Source organism: Limanda limanda, chromosome 5 (genome assembly GCF_963576545.1).
Source record: "Limanda limanda chromosome 5, fLimLim1.1, whole genome shotgun sequence".
NCBI lineage: Eukaryota > Metazoa > Chordata > Actinopteri > Pleuronectiformes > Pleuronectidae > Limanda > Limanda limanda.
In genome coordinates, this window is record NC_083640.1 from 18,582,156 (window position 1) to 18,601,843 (window position 19,688).

General features: G+C 46.3%; 1 protein-coding gene across 1 annotated transcript in view; it reads right to left on the reverse strand.

Annotated features, from left to right (window-relative positions):
* Window positions 1-10,025, reverse strand: part of ptch1 (patched 1) — a 46,227-nt gene extending 36,202 nt beyond the window's left edge. The window contains exon 1 of the mRNA XM_061072329.1: window positions 9,928-10,025. Within this exon, the coding sequence (XP_060928312.1) occupies window positions 9,928-10,003 (76 nt within the window). The 5' untranslated portion in view covers window positions 10,004-10,025. The remainder of the gene's footprint in view (window positions 1-9,927) is intronic.
* Window positions 10,026-19,688: the final 9,663 nt, after the last annotated feature.

Here is a 19,688-nt window from a genome sequence, read left to right on the forward strand (position 1 = left end):
AATCACCTGACAGCGCTTTGATCACTGAGAAAAACCCACCTGTTGCCTCCTCTCCCTCCGCCGCTCATCTGCTTCTGCCTCCTACCATCTGCCGTCACTCTGCTTCTGTCCCTCACCCGATCTTTATCTGTGGCATTTTCCTGCCAAGTAGAATATCTGCTGTTCCACACTGTTGCTACTATGTCTTTATAGACCCACTCGAAACTCAGAGGAAGTGTCAACAATTATTGAGAACTGATCGTTTGAGGATGCGATGTGCATATCAACTGTGATCCAAAGGGTTCAATAACCACTAGGTAACAAAATTTAACCACTTTCAAAATATACATAATTTTCCTGTGGCAGTTTTATTCACCCATGAGCAGAATTTTCCAGATTCAGGTTAATATCTCAAGACTCTAAAACATACGAATGTTTAAGCCCAACAAAATAACCAGATCAGAGCCTAGGGGGCATTTGATCGACAGGCACCAATCACAATAAACTCTTCAAAGACTTCTAGAGGAGATAAATATCAAGACAAATCATCTACATGTAAATCAGAGAGTGCAGGACTGGTTGACTAGACATTCGAGTCAGGGAAAGATCGTGTAGTATATATCCCCCCTGTCGCCAAACTACCTATCACAAGACAGGAAGTCAGGTATTGTGAACTCCACAGCGATTTGACAACTTTAACGGTTGTGTTGTCAAAACTTGTCATGCAAGTGCAAATGTGTGACTTCACAATCCACATCCAGGATTCCTCTTTTGTGCTCACTCAACCACAAAGACTTGTAGGACACTGCAAAGACTGTTCTCCCATTTAGCTTTTTAAAGTTAAGGGTTAGTCCCTGCTCGTTTGTCAGATCCAACTTCCACAAGTGGACCTTGATTCCACCTTATTATTCTTTCAATATATAGTTTCTCTGTCGTAGCGGCAGTGTAAAGCGTCCCAGCAGTTGAAGTGGTTGTGGGAGCCGCATGCAGTTCTAAGAGTGTTTTTTGAACGCGGGCTCTGCGATGCAGGTGTGCACACAGCCCCAAACATGTGATGAAAGGCCTCACTGAGAGCCGAGACCCTCTCTGACCCACGGTGAGCCCCCTTCACTCTCTGGCTCTTTCTCCCCCTCGCTCGCTCTCCTTTCAGCTCTCAAAGAGGAGGGGGCTGCCACACAGGCGAAGGGTAAAACAAGAAAGGTAGATAGTGAGCGACTATGGAAGGAGAAGGGGGGAAAAAGCGAAAGAACTACAGGAAAGAGCGCGAAAGAAATCAGAAGAAGCAGAGAGCATAATTGCTCTGTAGCTGTCGGGCGCTGTGTAGCTGGTTGTCGCACTCCGACCCCTGACACAAATGTGACCCCACCCCCACCCTTCCTCTTCAGCCAACCTCACACCCATACCACCAACCCTCAGCCCCCCAGCTCCAGCATTACCATATGTATGGCTCCCCTCGCCCCTGATTATGCTAATCACCTGTCCGGTCCCTGCAGCCCCTAAAATGGGTGTATTTAGCAGTCGGCTGGCTCCCAATGCAGCTTCCCCTGGGCCCGAGGTGTACATTCACACACTCCTCAATGGGCAGATTCTTCCACGTTGCTGGCTTCATTCAGGTCCCACTCAACACCCACACCCCCACCCTAAAAAAAAAAAAAAAAAATCCTATTCAACACCAATGGATTCACGGAGCAAGACCGGTAGGAAAAGAAAACGCTAAACTCTGTTTGAAGCATGTGCGTGCATGTGTGCAGTGGTCGGGGGATTATTTATAAAAACCCAAGGTGTCAGGCGAGTGATGTGTTAATTGTTATAGGTGACCAAGAAAAAAGTGTAAGAGATGCTTCCGTCGTTGGAAGCGATGGAAAGGTGTTGTCAAATGTCCAGAGATAGCACTCTCATTTTTATCAAGTAAAATAAGTGAAAAACTACTTTTTTATTAACTCTGTTGGGACAAAAAACTCATATTGTTTATAATGTCACTGTCCTGCCACATGTATGGCCCCTGTGATTAGCCCACAGCCATAACAGACCGTGACATGAGCCTGAGCAGCCAATCTCAAGCAGCCATCTCTGTCATTTCCTGGTGTGATGGCCCGTGATTTCAGGTATGCCAGAATCACACAGTGCTGAGTTTGGAACAGAAGACTAAAGGCCGGCGCATGCTTCTGCAACGGCGTCTGCGGCTTTTCCCGCAGTTGTGACGCAGGACTCGTTGTCATTCATGGTTTTCCAATTGTGATAGTGTTGCAAAGCAATTCCCCGCCAGAACACTAGGCGGAGTAATGTTTTTTGTTGAAGTTGGCTCTTCTTCGTGCCACACACGAAGAAGAGCCGTTTATTTACATCGCCACGACGGCTCCTCAGAGCCTTTTTCTGGCGGACAAATCCGCCAGTCAGTGACGGGTTACACTAGTGGTCATAGTTTCGGATCTTTTCTGCCAAACACTTTTCTGTTTGGTCCATATTCGTTCTTCTAAATCTTCCGTGGGTTCCGCCGGTTCCGGGCATGGAACCGGAAATGCGACTCCGGAAAGGATGTAGATAGCAGACCAATCACAGCCTTGCCGGCTACGTGAGGCTTGCGGAGCTTTGCTGTCTAGTTAGAAAAATTGGGTGACGCACGTAATTAGTAAGAAGGGATACGTAAGCACGTAAGGGGCGCGAAAGGGGTCTTACGCTTGCGGGCCCCTGAAAACGCAGAAGCATGCTCCGGCCTTAAGGCGAGAAATACAAAAACACCTTGAAGTTCTTTGAAAGGCTCCTGAAGGTCCGACTTCATGAACAGAAGTTTTAATGATTCACTTTTCCCTGCAACTTTCCCTACAAAAAGAGACTTGACCTGACCAATGTTGGCGAGGAGCTGTGTTGCTTCAAGTATCAGTGAGACATAAGAGTTCAGTGTGAGCAATAGATCTATGGATTTAAAGGCTTCTCAGATGCCAAAACACTGCACTACAGTTCAAATGGAGTTCACGTTACAAGGAATGTGAAATTGCATGCATGCATTGACCGATGAAGCCCCTTGTCGGATGACGGTGCATTGCATTCACCCCCTCCTGCTTCTTTAAGCGGTAACTTCTGCACTTTGTTCACTCTCCACTAACCTTGTCTTTGGTGTTGGACATATAGCTAAGCACACTGAGCTTGTTAGTGGAAATCATGTGCCTGCTACAGCCAAAAATGAAGCTGATGGGAGGCAGTGTGAATGACCCAAAATGGGTTTAAAAAGAGGTAAAATAGGCTTAAACACACAAGGTTTTCTGAGTTTGTAATAGAAAAGAACAGAAAAGGTAAAAAGAAAAAGATTGATCCCTGATCGAGGAAACAAACGAAGAATCTTTGATGTGATGCTCGCTTTCGAAACTAACAAATTGATATTTCCCGTCCCAGCTTGAACCGGAAGCTCAGTCTATTTTTGAACGATCAGAAAGATTTCAAAAGCGTCTTTTCAACCCTGGACAGAGTTGCTGGATGTAAATGTCGAAACACAAAATCAGGGAGACAGTGACATCAGGTCTCTCTGCACTTAACAACACATCAGCCTGTGGTGTCAGGTCACAAGTGTTTCTCTTGTCCCGACTCCTCAGCTGGACTCCTCTCTGGCGGCCTCAGCTCACTCCGACACATACTGACTCAATCTGGAGCTTTAAACCTCTCAATCATCCCAGAGAGGAAATGTTTTATATCTCTCTATCTTTATGCCTCCTTGTGTGTGCATGTGTGGTACTGGGATAATTGCTGTTACTTCCAGATTCTATGACGTTGTGCTGCAGGAATTGCAATGAACTATACTGCTCCGCACGTAACCCGTGTGAGCCAGAGGGGCTGTGAAACAAAAAAAAAAACACACACACACACCAGCCAGCAGCGCAGACGCAGTTTGCAGGAGATGTTTATAGTGAGTTTGCATGAAAAATTCTCGGCGCTTTCGTCTGAGAAGCATCAATCCACACCCCCGGTCTCTCTCCTGGTGCAGGGTAAGCACCGCAGCCAAAACACAAACACACTGCCGCTACTATACTCCTGCTCCTTCCCTCGCTCGGTCTCCCCCTCCAGCGCACACACACACACACACACACCCTCTGCTGTTTTGTACTTTCTCCACCCCTCTGGCAGTCAGCACTGTGAGGGAGGGAAGAGAGGAAAGGGGAAGAGGGAGGGAGGGAGGGAGGCGAGGGGAAGGGAAGGAGAAGGAGGGAGGCCAGACCACCCTGCTCTCATGGCAGGGCTGAGTGTTTACATTGCCGTGCCTCACTCTGTAATACATCTGGCATTCTGAGGCCACTCTCTCCAGCCAGGGACGGGGGGGGACGGGGGGGGGGGAGTGGTGGTGGTGAGAGGGGAGGCAGGAGGGGAGAGGAGGCTCGGGTAAAAGAGAGAGACCTTTCTGGCAGAGAGGAAAAGAGAGGGATAGGAGAGGGAGAGAGTGAGAGAGAGAGGTGGGGGTAACTCTCTCTGAAGTCTCCTGTGGTTGGTCATTCGCAGGGCTCTGGTTTTTGAATAAGAGCGCCTGGAAGAATGCAAAATGTAAACAGAGAGCTTGGAGGCATCTTAGGATGTGTGTTTGTGAATGGGAGCGCGTTCACACACACGACGGTCGCACACGGACAAACGGCTAACGAGCAAATTTCCCCAAAAGTTGCTTTACATCTACATCGGTGCAGTTAGATCTCATATATATATATATATATAAATATTTGTTTATATACACAACTGCTTTCAAAAGTATGCAGAGCCAGCCTGGGAAAACAGCGCAGAAAGTCTGTGTACAGTACCGGAGGCGCAATGTTTCCCCACACTAAATCCCTCACCGGCTAGCCTACACTTTTCATCAACTCGTAAAGTTTAACACAACACGCTGGAATGTTATTCCTTCCTCAGAGGTTTAATCCTGTTTGTAGTGAACTGATAAACACAAACTTAATTGAGTCCAGTTTGGAAAACGTTCAAAAGTGTGGATGTGCGACGGCCTCTGGAAGAGAGTGGAACAGATGGCGACAGAAAGACAGACGACTCTGTGCAAACCGAGGGGAAAGGGACTGGGTGTGGGTGCATTTGTGTGTTTGATTGCTTGCGGCTGCTGAGTGAAAGTGGCCGGAGATACAGCAGGAGGATGATAGTGGAGAGGAAAAGGAGAAGAAAAAGAAAATGAGGAAAACAGATGAATAAAGAGAGAAAATAGCAAAGCGAGGCCCATCAAAATAGCCTGCCATGCCAGCCCGAGTCAACCACCTCCTCATTCACAGGAACCGAGACTCCAAAGCCTCTCTGCATGTGCACATGTGCGCGTGTGTGTGTGTGTGTGTGTGTGTGTGTGTGTGTGGGGTGTGTGTGTGTGCACGCGCCTGTGCTTTCATGCATGTATCAGAGCTCCCATACACATCAAAAGCTGGATAATTCAATCATGCAAACCACAATCCCTTCAGTGGAGACACCACATTCAGGGCACTCCTCCTCCTCCTCATCTTCGTCCACAAGAAAGGATGTCAAGACTTCTTCCGCATGCACTCAACATTATACCGCTCCCTTCTCTTTGCTGCCATTACCAGCAAAACAACAAAACAACCACCAACTCTGTCAACTCGGCTCTTAATCACACTAGATACAAAACAGACATGCAGGGCAGGGAGGGAGTCGCTGGAGAGAAACACTGGATTCTGAAACATTAAATCTGACTCGGGATGCAGATAAGAATGGATTCTAACTCTTAACACATTGATATCAGGAATAATATGAAGAAACACTAACATTTAGGTGGGCATGAGTTTGAAATGCCCTGTTCTTTGTTGCATTCCTCAAAAAATGCTGTCATTAAAGCAACAATGATGACTTGCACTAATGTAGAATTTGGATTCAGATAGACTTAATATTCAGGGTTAGGGGGTCAAAGGTGGGCTTTAAACCAGAGATTAAAGGGAAATCTTATATCCAATTCACTGCCCTCTGCTGGAGGACACATGTCAAATGATTAAAACACAAATTCATAATCAATAGGAAAATACTTCTACAGTAAATAACGTATTCCTCCTGCAGCACAGGGCTCAAGTCACACTCATAGAAGCATGGGTTCGAACCCAGGCACACGCGGACGTATACAGGACGCAAACAAGGATCTGTGACAGCTGCGACTTCTGCTGCGCTCTTCCCACTGCCGCCCTCCCCCCCTCCCCTCTGCTGTGAGTCCTCACTCTGCACCCAGGCCACAGGGTGAGTATCAGGTGAGGTTTTAAATAGCGGGGCCCCAACGAGATGACCTCAGGGTCCCAGGGGTCTACCCCCGTAGCCCCTGGCCTCTACACTTATGCTCCCTCCTGACCCAGCCCAAGAAAGTGCTCCGGGACCGTAGGCCTCCCCTCCGTCTGTAGCCCTGGGACTACAACCAACAGGCCTGTGCCCCCTAGTCCAGGCCGTAAATCAGAGGAACCATAAAATCATTTGAACTAATCACTCACACATATCTCTGGGTATCTTCAGTCAGTGTACGGTGAAAACAAAAGGCGTCTTCTTAACACTTACAGGCCTTCTTCTCTTTCTTTAGTCTACAGGCGTACCGCAACTCGGCCCAGATTACAGTGAAGCTCAAGCTCCCTGCTTCACCCCCAGTTTCAACTTCAACCCTTGCACCAGAGCTCAAGCTTCAAAAGCCCTCGTTTCCAAACCTTCTCCTCCCTGTAGCCGTTCTCAGCCGTCAACACAGCCCTGGAAAAAAAACACGCCACACGGCCACATCTCCAGCCCGCTCTCTGAGCAGCAGAGAAACAGAGCGAAGGAGCGAGGGTCCGTTCCTACAGGAAGGCCAATGTTTACGCGATACTGTTTTAATTAGAGGCAGGCGGTGCTGCTATTTTCTTTACAATTTGGCCTGTGTTTGCCTGAACCCAGAATGCCAAGGGATGGCTCCGTTTTTCCATTTGTAGCCAGAAGGAACTCGAAAGGGGTCTCATTCCTCTCGTCTGCGTCTCCGCTGCCCCGAACGCGGCTTATCCTTAATCATCGCAAGATCATCTGGAATCATCTGCAATCTGAAACTGAGGATGTATCTGAAGTCGAGCAGAGGTCAATGGGCACGAGCGCCGACACTAGGGGGAAAGTATCGAGAGGGCGGCGAGTCACATTTGTGTGTGTGGAGAGGAAAATAGGAGACCCACAATACTACAACTTCCTGTTTCAGCTAATAATTTCCTGTGAGCGTCACACTGGATACAAACATTGGCGGCACTGTAGATGCAATCTGCCCTAAATACACTTATCATGTGATCCACGCAGGAAAAAAAGAAACAACTTTAAAAATACAACTGTATTTCACGACAGGTTTAACAGGACACAAAGAACGCAGAGTCGTCCTCTGAGGTTAGACTCTGTGCAGGCGCCCATCTCACTCCCAATTGGTCTCTGTCGCTTTGTCTAATAAACAGAACTTCCTGTGTCTGAGTGTTTATAAACAGTGCTGAGTGAGCACCGTGTGAGAAGAGACAATCCCGCGAAAGCTGCAGCACGTGATTGAGCGTAGGATAAACACACCGGCCGGCTCCAGGACGCAGTTAATGGTGGTCCGCTGCAGACCCCCACCGCCTCCGCAGCACCAGAGGGAAGGTGACGACAGACACGGAGTGAGATCGCAAATGTAAAAATGCAGCTCCGTTCCATTGTGAAGGAACTGAGAGATTGAATATGAGATGGGTGTAGTGTGTCTGTGTGTGTGTGTGTGTGTGTGGCTGAGTGCGTGCGTCTACAGGCCACACAGCTTCCAGGCGGGGTCGTCCACGGGTCGCCAGCGGAGGGCAGTTCCAAATGAAACATAAACAGCCGCTCTGTCCTCTCCTCCTCTCTCCTCTTTTTCCTCTCGGACGATGGGCCGGTCCCCCAGCACGGCCCAGCACAGCGTTCCACGGTCCAGGCAGAACTAATCTATCCCTCAGCTGTGCAGTCTAATCTAAACAAACAGATCTCTCCCTACCAACATCTGGAACCCCTCACGTAGCGGGACCTAGGAAAACCACCGCAGCCCCAAGTCTCTTTGTCAGTGTCTGGGTGTGCGTACGAGCGGATCTCTGTGTGTGTCGGTGCGAGTCAGTGTGAGTCCATGTTGGAGACGTCTACCAGAGGTCGCCAGACGCGGCTCAGCTGTCTGTCAGGTTCAACACAGAGCCAATCTCTACTGTCAATTAATGGTTTAACTTCTCTGACACAGTGAAGCTGTGACTGAGGTCAGAGCGTTAGCAACTGTTATATTACTGGTTCATCGTCAGATAAGGTCCAATTTGTCTTATTTGATGCCTACAACAAATATTAATCCAAAACTTTCTAAGAGGGACAAACATCACAAGTTATTGGGTCCCAATCAAAAGACATGGAACAGAGATAAGTAGCAAATCCATTATAATGAAGAGCTGCAACAACTTGTGTGCGCCACCTTTGTGGAGATAAAAAGTATCTACACTGCTCTACACATCCATAGACACTTAAAAGGTTAGAAAAGTTATTGCTAACTACACTACTCACAGAAAAACTTCTGGAAACGGTAATAAGGAAGAGCAGATAAAGACAAATGTGATTCACAAGTTACTCAAACCCAAAGTTATATCCTTATTGATGAGAAGCAGGGAATGCTGACAATCCTCACATTATAGAGGTTTTTCCTGGCAAATGGTTTATGATAGAATCAGAAAAATGTATGGCAGGCTTAAGGCAGACTTAAGGCCGAAAAGTCTGTACCTTTGGGTTTAATGTGGTGCCCCTCACTGTAGCACACGTGACTCTGGGCTGACATGTGAAGCAGGGTGTGAAAACAAGTGTTCCCCTCACTACACTCAGGAGTCCTACACCAGGAGAAGGTCCCCCTGGCTTAACCCGCTGCCCACTGCGCCTGCGCTGCACATTAGAAGAACATGCTGTCACTCAGACCCCTGCAGGAGCACGCAAGGAGAGAACAGCCAACCCCAGGAGGAGGTGGGGTGTCTGATCTGGTCAGGAATCGTCTGCTTTCATGTGGGATCTCACAAGTTATTTATTCTTTGTATTCGAGGGGGGGGTTGTTAAGATGGAGAGAAAACTGGAAGATCAACATCTGTACATTTACAATGTTTTATTTCCGTTTTTATGGCACAAATCTACGTATTCAGTTTCCCGGCAGCGAAATCTTCTCCTCCATTCATGACTCCCACAGCACACTCTACTCCTAAGTGCAGGAATGCAGATCAAAGCAAAGGAGGGGGGTAAGCGCAGCCCCTTCCCCTTACACCCCCCCCCCCCCCCCCCGAGCACCACCCATACGCACAGTTCCCGACTCCTTCAAAAAAAATCATTCTTCATAAGTTGTATTTTAAAAGAGAGACAGAAATAACAACAAGTGAGTCGTCCCCGTCCGCTCCACACACACAGGATCCGGCCCGTCGCTCCGCTTTTTCCCTGCAGCCGGAGACAAATCTTTTTGGAAAGTTGAGAGCTGTCCAGAACGGGACCACACACAGTCTCTGAGCATTCAACTGCTGGGGGCAGACAGACACACACTCACTCACACACACTCACTCACACACTCTCACTCACACACTCTCACAAAATGGCGGCTTTGACCAAAAAATTTCCTCTACCCCAAAAGCTGCTTATGAACTTAATTACAACCTTACTGCTGAGTGCAGTCCCTGCCACCCCCCCCCCACCCCCCCACCCCCATTGCACGTCTTGTGTGTGCATGTGCTTGGAGGAGCTGAACGTGTGTGAAGGACAGATACCAGGATTTGAAAAAGTTTCAACTGGCCACTTGCCAGGGAGCAAACAATAAACAATATCCTGATGCTTGTTAAGCAGCAACACTGTCCTCCTCCAATCTGAAGCATTCCCAACATGCAATATCAAGTTGTGCCCATTAAAAAAGAAGAGTTCAAGCAGCTCTCATTTAAACACACACAACACGTCCAAAACAGCCAATAGTCAATCAAGGTGTCTTACCCTCCACCCAGAGTTTCTCCACGTCCGTCTCCAAGTTAGCGGCCCTCAAGCCCACGGCGAAGGCTCCGAAAATCATGAGGCCCACCACCAAAAACTTTCCGCAGTTCTTTTGTATGTAGCAGCCCAGCCTAAATAAGAGTCTCTGGAACTTCGCTCTCAGCCATAGAGGGGCTTTCCTCCCGGTCGCCTTCCCCTGCAATCAAGACAAGAGTCCCAATGTTAGTGTCACATGAAACACAAGAAGGATGTACTTACTCAGACAGGTGAATGTGCGGTGATTTGGGGGGTCACGGGGACAGAGAGAGAGATGACCCCCAGCAGGTGGGCTCAGAATGTGTTCACGTCAAAACATTTCCACTACAGGCACCAGGTTCGGCCCCCGGGAGCCTGTGGTTGTTGTGATTCTAGAACGGAGGATTTAAGGGGGGATATGTGATGGACAAATCTACGGAAACACAGTCGCTGGCTGTCTCGCTCGGCTGACCTTTGGTGACTGAAACACACACACATCTGCCGCGGGTGGGTGGGTGGGTGGGGGGTGTGGGGTATGGGGACCGCCCGGAAACCGCTGGAGAGACTCCCCGGAGCGAGAGACACCGGCTCTGTCGTATCAATGACATGTGTAAACTGTAACCTTAGCAGGGATACGTGCAAAAAGGAAGAGATGCATTCAGGCTGGTGCCTATCTGTCAGCTCACTGCTACAGTGATGAGTTCATTAGGACAAGAAGACCTGACAGTGGAGGAGCAGGTCTGCGTGGCTCTGCTCCAAAACAAGGATGCAGCAGGACCTCCGGAGTGGATGGAAGGTCAATAAGAGGAGATGCAATTATACAGTAAGGGGGTGTTTGGATAATATGCACCCACTGGGTCTCTACTTCACTCAGAGATGGAAGAGTACAGGTTCTTCTGTCCTAAAATCCTCCATAATACGTGTAACTCCTCCGTAATAACATAGTAAAGCAACTATAACATAGCATAAAGTGTAAAAACAGGCTACACTTTAGTAATATATGTATTAAGAGTGGTGTAGGTAGCCTACATCAACACCCACACATCACACTGATATGAACCCCCCACAAACAAGCACCACACACGGACTCCTCTCCCCGTGTGTTCCGGCCTGCGGTGGTGGAGGAGGAGGAGAAGGAGGAGTGGAGGAGCTCGCAGGAGGACTCGCAGTGTTTTGTGAACGAAAGAGGAGCAGCCACATGGATTCTCTTTTACGCACGAAGTCGCCAAAGTTTAGACGCCACCGTAGAAACCAGTAACTTAGCCATTAAACTTTTTAAAAAGCTGCCGGCGTGCAGGAGAGGTTGGATGTTATGAAACAGGCTCTGGAAGAAGTGACTGCTGGGGGAGAGCTGCTTGTTCTGCCCCGGGTCAGACCGTTACAGGTCGGCTTGTTGCAGGAGGAGCAGTCGAAGGTTAAACCGTGTGGAGGAACCTGCATCCTAACCCCGGGCTGCCGGGGAAGGATCGAGCTGCTGCACGGAATCAAACCCGGCTCGCTACAACCTCCCAGTACCCCTGGTCCTGATCCGGGTTATGGTTAGCCCCGTCCCGTTACCCACAGCAGCCACACTTTGGACACTTTTAAATACACAACTAAAGGAACCCGGGAGCGTGGAGCCGTGTGTGCAGATGGGAGAGCAAGCACCTCAGTGATCTGCTGCAAAGCGAAGCCGGCATCGCAGTAGCTCGGCCGCTGCAAGTACTCCAAATCCAGCGGTGTGCCTCGGGTATAGTCCCCCCTGCTCCTCCGCGTTACTCCCGGCCGGTCGGGGTCTCTGCCGTCTTCCTGCTCGGAGGAGGGCGCATTAGCAGCCGAGGCCATGTTGCCGGGACTTCGCGGTGGTCACCGATGATTCCCACGTTAGAGAAGCTCCCCGAAAGCGTGCAGCGGTATCCCGCGGCGGCGGCGGCGGCGGCAGGGTTTCACTCTGGGAGATCCCGGGAAGGAGGGCTTCATACTCCGGTCGGAGACGGCGAGTCAAAGTCTGCGCCTTCCATCCCCACATTGCGTGATCCGGAGGTCTCAGCCTCTGGAGGAAAAAACAGAAGTTGTGAAGTCTCTCTCTCAGAAGAAGGTCCCGAGCGTAAAGCGATCCACATGAAGGAGGGCGAGGAGGACACTCGAGGGTCGTGGCATTCTGCTGGGATCTCTGTGGTCTTCACGGCCAACTCTGAGATTCAATAGAAGAGGAGAAAAGACCTCTCTCCATTCGGGAGGCAGGAGGAGGAGGAGGAGGAGGAGGGGTGAAAGAGGAGGAGGAGGAGGAGGGAAAAAAAGAGAAAGACTCCAGGTCCCGCCTCTGGGGCTGTCAGATCGCAGGACTTCCTCGCTTCTGATTGGTTCCAGAAGGGCAGAAATTACTCAGCAAACACGACTATTATTAGCTGCTTAGCAACAGCTCACTAAAGTAGAGGGACCACCCAGGAGCACGGACCTCATGGGTGCACATCCCAACTTTCAGAAGGGGGGGGCAAACCAGTCCACAGAGAGCCAAACCAGTCCGGTGCGAATGGTTTGGTGTTTTTTATTTTTGTGGAGGTTTTCTTCTTCCACACACGTTGCCCTGTCTCCTGGAGGAAGCGTTCCCCGGAGAGGAGCTGCAGTCCGAGGCAGAGGAGCAGGCCACAGCTCCGAGGAATGTCAGAGCTGAGAAGTTTTAAAGTTTTTTTTTTTCTTTCTACCACCTCCATGATGGTGGTGGTCGAGCCTCAGATTACAGCGGTCGAAAGGGAGGTGCCACAGTATGAGGACCCTGTCTTCGTCAGCCCTACCTTAACACATGGGCTACATGGGCTCTTATAAAACCATTTACCATTTAGAGTTAAATTGTTTCTGGAAATTAATCCAAAATCCGAATATTTTTGGATTTCACAATGATTAAACTTTGGTTTTTAACAACATCTCAATTCAATAGGTACAATGTTTTAACATTACTTTTTTACTAAAATTCACAAAATATACACAAATAATATGTTTATTACTTTTTTATTACCACAGTGTATTTACATCTGCAAACTACGCATGGAAATGCTCATTTCTGCAGTAGGACTTAAAGGCACAAACAGATTTAAGCGTACGTTATAATAAACGTAAAAATCTTCATGAATAGGAAAAAAAGTAAAAAAAAATACTATTAATCAAGACTTATAAATATAACTATAAGACTCAAACTCTTCATTTAAAGTAAAAAGTAAACCTAACCTCGTGTAACTCAGACTAAACTGCCTGAGTTAAAGTGAAGAATAAAACAAAGCAATAATAACAATAGTGGTTATTAACCAGTGTAACCACTTGTTGGACCAGAGGGGGACAGCTGATCTGGACTTGTGAGGAGAAGTAGAAAATATCGCCTCGTAATCCGTCTTGTGCGCAGACATCCTGTTCAAGGTTCACTCACAATAAGGAGGCTGCCCCCCCCTCTCCTTTTAATTTGGGGGGGCACGTGGGTGGGTGGGTGGTCCAGCTCGCTCCCTAAACGCAGAAACTGTTGACTGTCACGTGATAAGACAAAGATTGTAAACAGTACCAACTCAGGCAGAGCAGCATCCTGTCAGTGATATAAACACACACAGGCAGGAAAACAGATCACAAGATTGCATGCTTAACAAACACACACACACACACACACACCTGCACATGCACAGGTGCACATACAAATGCATCACTGTGCAAAATGAGTGTGTGTGTGAAGGCATACATGCAAAGATATGTAATAACATGTGTATGGTTTTAGATGGATGCACACAAGCTCAGATACAGAGAATAGAGATGATCGTGGAGATACATGGATAATGAAAATCCACACAATCACACATATACACTTAACAGATTAAATATTTGGTGAAAAATAGACCGTTTCCTCAAATGGTCGCACTTTTTGTTTGGTTTAAATAGCTGGATTTAAAGGTTCAGTGTGTAGAAGTTAGTGACATCTAGTGGGGAAGTCGCGGGTTGTAGCGGAATACCCCTCACCTCCCCCTCTCCTTCCAAAGATGAGAGAGAACCTGTGGAAACTTTCAGTTGTCATAAAAACTCAGAAGATGTTTAGTTTAAAAAAAAACATGGCGGCATCCATAGAAAGGGCCCACTCCTGATGTAAATGTAAAGTATTTAAATATAATAAAGGGACCATTCTAGGCTTGAGAAAACAACAATAAGTACAATTTAGATGAAACACACAAGTGAAAACAACATTATTTTACATTCAATTTTTGCCGATAGTTCCCTTTCATCTAAATCTTAAACGCTGGACCTTCAACAGCATTTCTCTGTTTGGATCAACTCGTCCCCATTAAAAAGTCTTTTCCCTAAAGAAAAGCTCAGATACCATGTTTTTTTAAATCTAGCCAAGTGTTATCTTTTCAGTCCCGGCAGCATTTTGCTGTTTCTTTGGAGTTAGTATGGGAAGTTTGGATGTGGAGGTGGACCCCAACGCCGGCTGCTACAATGATATCATTTCACCGGCATCAGGTATCTCTGGTGTGCCGTCTCAGCCGGGGGAGAGGAGGCATCTGAGGCAAAACAAAGTGAGCCTGCGATGCCCCCTAATGCCCCTGAATAGAAGCAGGCCTGTCTCTGTGGAATGTGTCCTTAAAGCGACCAGGAGTCGTAACCGCTGCACAATATCTGCGCGAGACATTTCCCGGCTGCTGTGTTGACGGTAACGCTGTAGGACTCCATCAGAAGAGCCATAGGTCATCGTGGGGGAAACGGACCCCCCCTCCGAAGTACTGTAGTGTGGAGGCTGTAAAGATATGCCAGTAAAAAGGCTCTGGGAGATTATATTGCAAGCATCTGTGTGAACTAATCAAATACATATGCACAAAAGATGCCAAAACACCTTTGACCAAGTATGAGCATATTTCCTTTTGTTTCATTAACCGTCATGTGCTAATATGGATCAGATGGGCTAATTGTTGATTTGAGGAGTTTTACTGAGCAGGGAGATGTGTATTCCAAATCAGCTTCTTTTCATTTTGTGATTGCAGGCATTGATTTTAAAGATTCAAAAACTTTTTTTTTAGGCAATGAGTAAAGTTGAGTACTCAGGTTTATTGTTCTTCAAATAAAAGCAGCAAGATATTACGGTTAAGTTGAGGCCAATGCATGTGTATCGTAACTAATTTATCTGAAACTGTGTTTATTGTAGGAGATTTCCACATCTATTCATCAGCCGTGTCCCAGTTTTTAAACCTTTACATGTTGCCAGCACTAGAAGAGCACATTTACAATAATGTTGATTAATGTGTGTTGGCCTTATAAACAAATGTAATGAAATGAAAAGAAAATGCCACAAATCTTTGTAGAGCCGAGAGGATTAGATGATGAGTGCTTTTGTTCCCTGGTTCCAGCATCTCATTATTGTTTTCTTTGCACGATACGAAATGATGCAAAACACTATATTACAATATGTTACGATACGATACATTGCGATACAATACGATACGAAATTAAGCGATGGGGGATAAGGGCGTAGCTACAGTTTATCCATAACTTCCAGTAGATCAGTTTAAATACCTCTTGGTGATGTTCAAACCTTTCATGTCGTGTCACCATCACAGCAAATTGTTAATATTTGTGCTCTGTCTGATATTTTGATTGATTGATTGATTTGTTGAAGGATGATTTTTATTCAGTCATCAACGCACATCGTACAATAAGTATGAACAATAAGGATAGGGTAAAAAAATCTCCAAACAGTGATCACATGATGTAGGCTATATCTGCCCTTATTCTTATCAAAATAAGCTACCCTCCAATAATTGATCAGGTTATTCAAACAGGTTCTGAGCTAACTCTGATTCTCTTCAGCCGGCTGTTGAGTTGCTCTGTATAGGTGAGGGATGATTTGTTATGTCAGCTGTTGGAATCAGACTCCACAGGGATTGTTGTGTGGATCCGAGGATCCCCGATGACTAATGTTTGCCTCTTCTGTGGTCGTTTCCATTTATCTCAGTCCTCCTCCAGATTCACGTGGATTCCTTAATGAGCTAAGGAGATGAAGTTTTCATTTAGGGGCTGGAGGAATTGGGCATCAATCCCAGAATGACTTCATCAGCCAATCACCTTCTTTGACCCCTGGCAGGGCCCTTCACACCCCTCAAGGCGGGTGGCTGGCTAGCAGCCATGGGAAAAAAGAGGGAAAACCTTGTTTAGTGCATGCACTTATTTATGATTTGCAGGTGGACTACAGTTGAAAACAGCAGTGTGCCAACATATTGATATCCTTAAGTGAAAAGCAGAGACTCCTTTTAGAAATCTAAGAGGAGACTCGCGGGACCTGTCAAGTTTGCAAATCACTTTTTTGGCCGTTACCTGGAGAGATGATCGATTTCTAATGCCCATTCCATTACCTCTGGTTTATAAGAGAATAATTCATGGATCTTAGAGAAATAAATCTGACATATTTAGGGACTGTTAGCTATGATTGTGTGCAATTGTTGCAGCCTGACTGAATCTGAGGGGAGTGCTGGGCCTTTGCAGAGGTCGGCTACTCTCTCTCCCTAATGCCACCTGAAGTTGAACTGAACAGAAAACTAAAACGTCTCATCTCCATGAGGCACCGCTTCCCAAAATCAGCATGCTCCTTATTTGAGTAGTTATGGATGAAAATAATGGAGCAGTTTGTGTTTGTAGCAACACTTCATAAGCCAAAATGGTAGAGTGGTGCAAACAAAGCACCCCTCTATATTGAAAACAAATGAACTCAGGATCCTCGTAAAGTGAGTGAGAGTTTCCCCTCTGTCTGTGAGTTTACTTTCCAAAATAAATCGACAAACACGAAAAAACCACATAGCTCTATGAGTTTGGTTCCAACTTTGACACACTTCATGCAGCTTAGCATGAGTTCAGCCTGGATGACTTTTAACTGTTATTTATTACATTGGCCAAGAAGTTAATGTTTTTGTTTGTGATAGCAGAATAACACAAAATCTACTCGACCGATTTCCGCGAAATCCTGTGGAGGGGTGGGTTACGACCCCTTGGAAGAACCTTGATTGGTGCAGATTTTGGTACAGCTGCAGACCGGGGGGGTTGACCAGGGATTTTTTTCTTTAACATTGCAAAATGTAAAAAAAGAGGCATTTTCAACATTTTTATTGAAAATGATTCATGGATCTTGATGAAAGAAGATCAGACATGTCATCTAGTTAATTCTGTCACCATGGTCATGAGATATCAACTTGTACTTGACAAACAGTAAATGAAGCCAAAGATATGAAAATGAGACCCAAGTGTCATTAAACTGGGATTAACCTTCAAGGTGTTTATTTCTAACTTTGAGGCTGCACATTTACTTTTAGTAGAAGATCTCCTTGTTGGTGCACATCCACATCATCTCCCCGTTGGAAGCCCCACTCAGGTACTATTCCCAATATTTGGGCCAAGTCATAAAGCTATCCCCATCTCCTCCATCTTGACCCAGCTGCCGGCTCCCTCTCTGATCCATCGTGGCTGGCCGTGAAGCTGTAGGAGCTGAGTGCACGAATGAGAGCCTGCTGGGATGTTTATATTCCAGCTCAAGGTTGTCTTCAATCATACACGGAGCTGTTTGACAGCGTGCAGCACTGGCCTGGCCTCTGTTTACCGCTCCCAATTTCCGACCGGCTTTGTGTGCACAATCAGAGCGGCTCAGAGAGGAACCGAGAGGGGAGCTCCATCGCCCTTCATCCAGCAGCAGCTGCAGAGACGTGGACCGAAGGCATCATGGCGGGCTGCAGGAAAAGCTCATGTGTGACTTATTCAATCAGAATAGGTAAAGTCTCAGGACTGTGCAATAACACTGATATGACAAAGGATTTAAGGTTTACTTAAGGTGAGTGCACAATATAATAAGCTTTATTCTGAGAGTTTATGGATTGTTTATTCAGATAGTGTGCATGTTTAGTACTATAAGATGTAACATATTTTGATATCCATACTTTACAGCCATGTTCATAAATAAAAAGTAAGTTGTCAGGAAAAAGAAAAATGGAAATAAGTTCTGAAAAGTGTCCCTGACACAAACTACGCCCCCACAAAACGGTAATTTTCAGAAAATCTTTGCTTTTGATTCTAAAACAATCAAGCTCTTTTTAATCCAATTCATCTCATTCAGACGTGCAGCCGGCCACTTCTCTGATTGGACGACATTCACTTTGAGATCTGTGATAAACAATGCTGGAGCTGGCTGATATTTAGAGGAGGCAGAGGTCTGGTCTGCAGAACTGGCCTGAGAAGCTGTAATTTTTGGAAGTGAGTTCAGCCTCCAGTGTTAACAGGAAACGTGTGCTGCTCTGAATGTATACACATGGCCTCAACTAATAAGCACCATAGTACAATATCGATGCTGTGGCTCCACAGAACGATGGTGGTGGGGGTGGAGAGGACCGAACTGAAAACAGTCAAACAGATGGAGCAGGGCCTCTCAGCAAATTCATTTTTATAAATTGTGTACAGGAAACAAAGGAAAATTTGACTCACACACACAAACAAACATATTCGTACTAAATTCAAACATGTGCAGTCTCGTACATTTTTGACTCCGTGCACACATTCAGCTCAGGTTTGCTTCCATTTGACCCGAGGAGGGTCTCTGTGGGAGGCCCACTGGAAAAAGTGACACATTTAAAGGTAAGAACCTCATAAGCTCTCCAGAGCTGTGTTTACTCACCCGGACCTCCTGTTCAGTCTTCACAGCAGCAGGAACCTTTACATTCCTCCATGGAATTCAAGCCCATAAACAAGCAGCATCAACCTTCATTAGGAGACATTATTCCAACAGTGCAGAGCTTGGATGGCGACTTTTATGCATCGTAATGAATCTACCACATAACCACTGCTTAATATTGTATGTTCCAAATGAAATGTACACAATTGTTTGTGGTGAGCCAGTGTCTGCTTCTCTTCGTGCCTTTTGAAGTAAACACTGTCTTATTGTTGTGACATGAGACGTAAAGTCGTACATCTAAAGAGTATAACTAATAATAAATTCGATTTTACAGTGACAATTTGATTGACTTAAAGTGACATTTAAAATGTTAATATCTAATGACTGAAGTTTGGACCAGAGTGAGTAAAATTTTTGGTTTTCTTTTTTGCTATGATAAATCTTGGGAAGAGTGAGAAAATAATTTGGCTTTCCTACCTCCTTTGGTCCCGACCCTTTTCAGTGTAGCCCGAACCAAAACATCAGGTGTGAAACCAAAATGTAGTCAGACCAAAAGAGGTGGTCTCGATTAAACAGAACCATGCACTCTATCTAAAATGTGAATTGAACAACAAAACTAATCGATACCAGTGTATTAGTAGACTTGGCCCGTGCAGGTGATGACAACATGACGTATGTCACACAATAGTCTTCAGTCCAGTCCCTGAATTCCATTTCCAAAACCACCCAGATCAAATGGTAACAATACAACAAAGACATAAAGGTACGTGCAGACTCCAGGGAATGCACCTTGGACTAAATCCGACAGCCTGCGACTGAGAGCTCCTCTGACATAAACACTCTCATTACAGCGACGGGGATGTTCTGAAAACTTTTAATTACGACGCGTCAGTTGTGTTGGAATTTTGGCTTTCTGTCAGAATGACAATATTTCAGCTGGAGAATGCTCTTTTGTGCAGCCACGGTGGATTCTGGATTATCGGATTGTTTTGACTGATCCACGACATGAAGAAAAAAAGAAACGAGGACTCGTTGGGCGTGAAACGTTGGAACTTGTCTCTGCTTCTCTAATTTGTTGAAAAATGTAGATGCAACA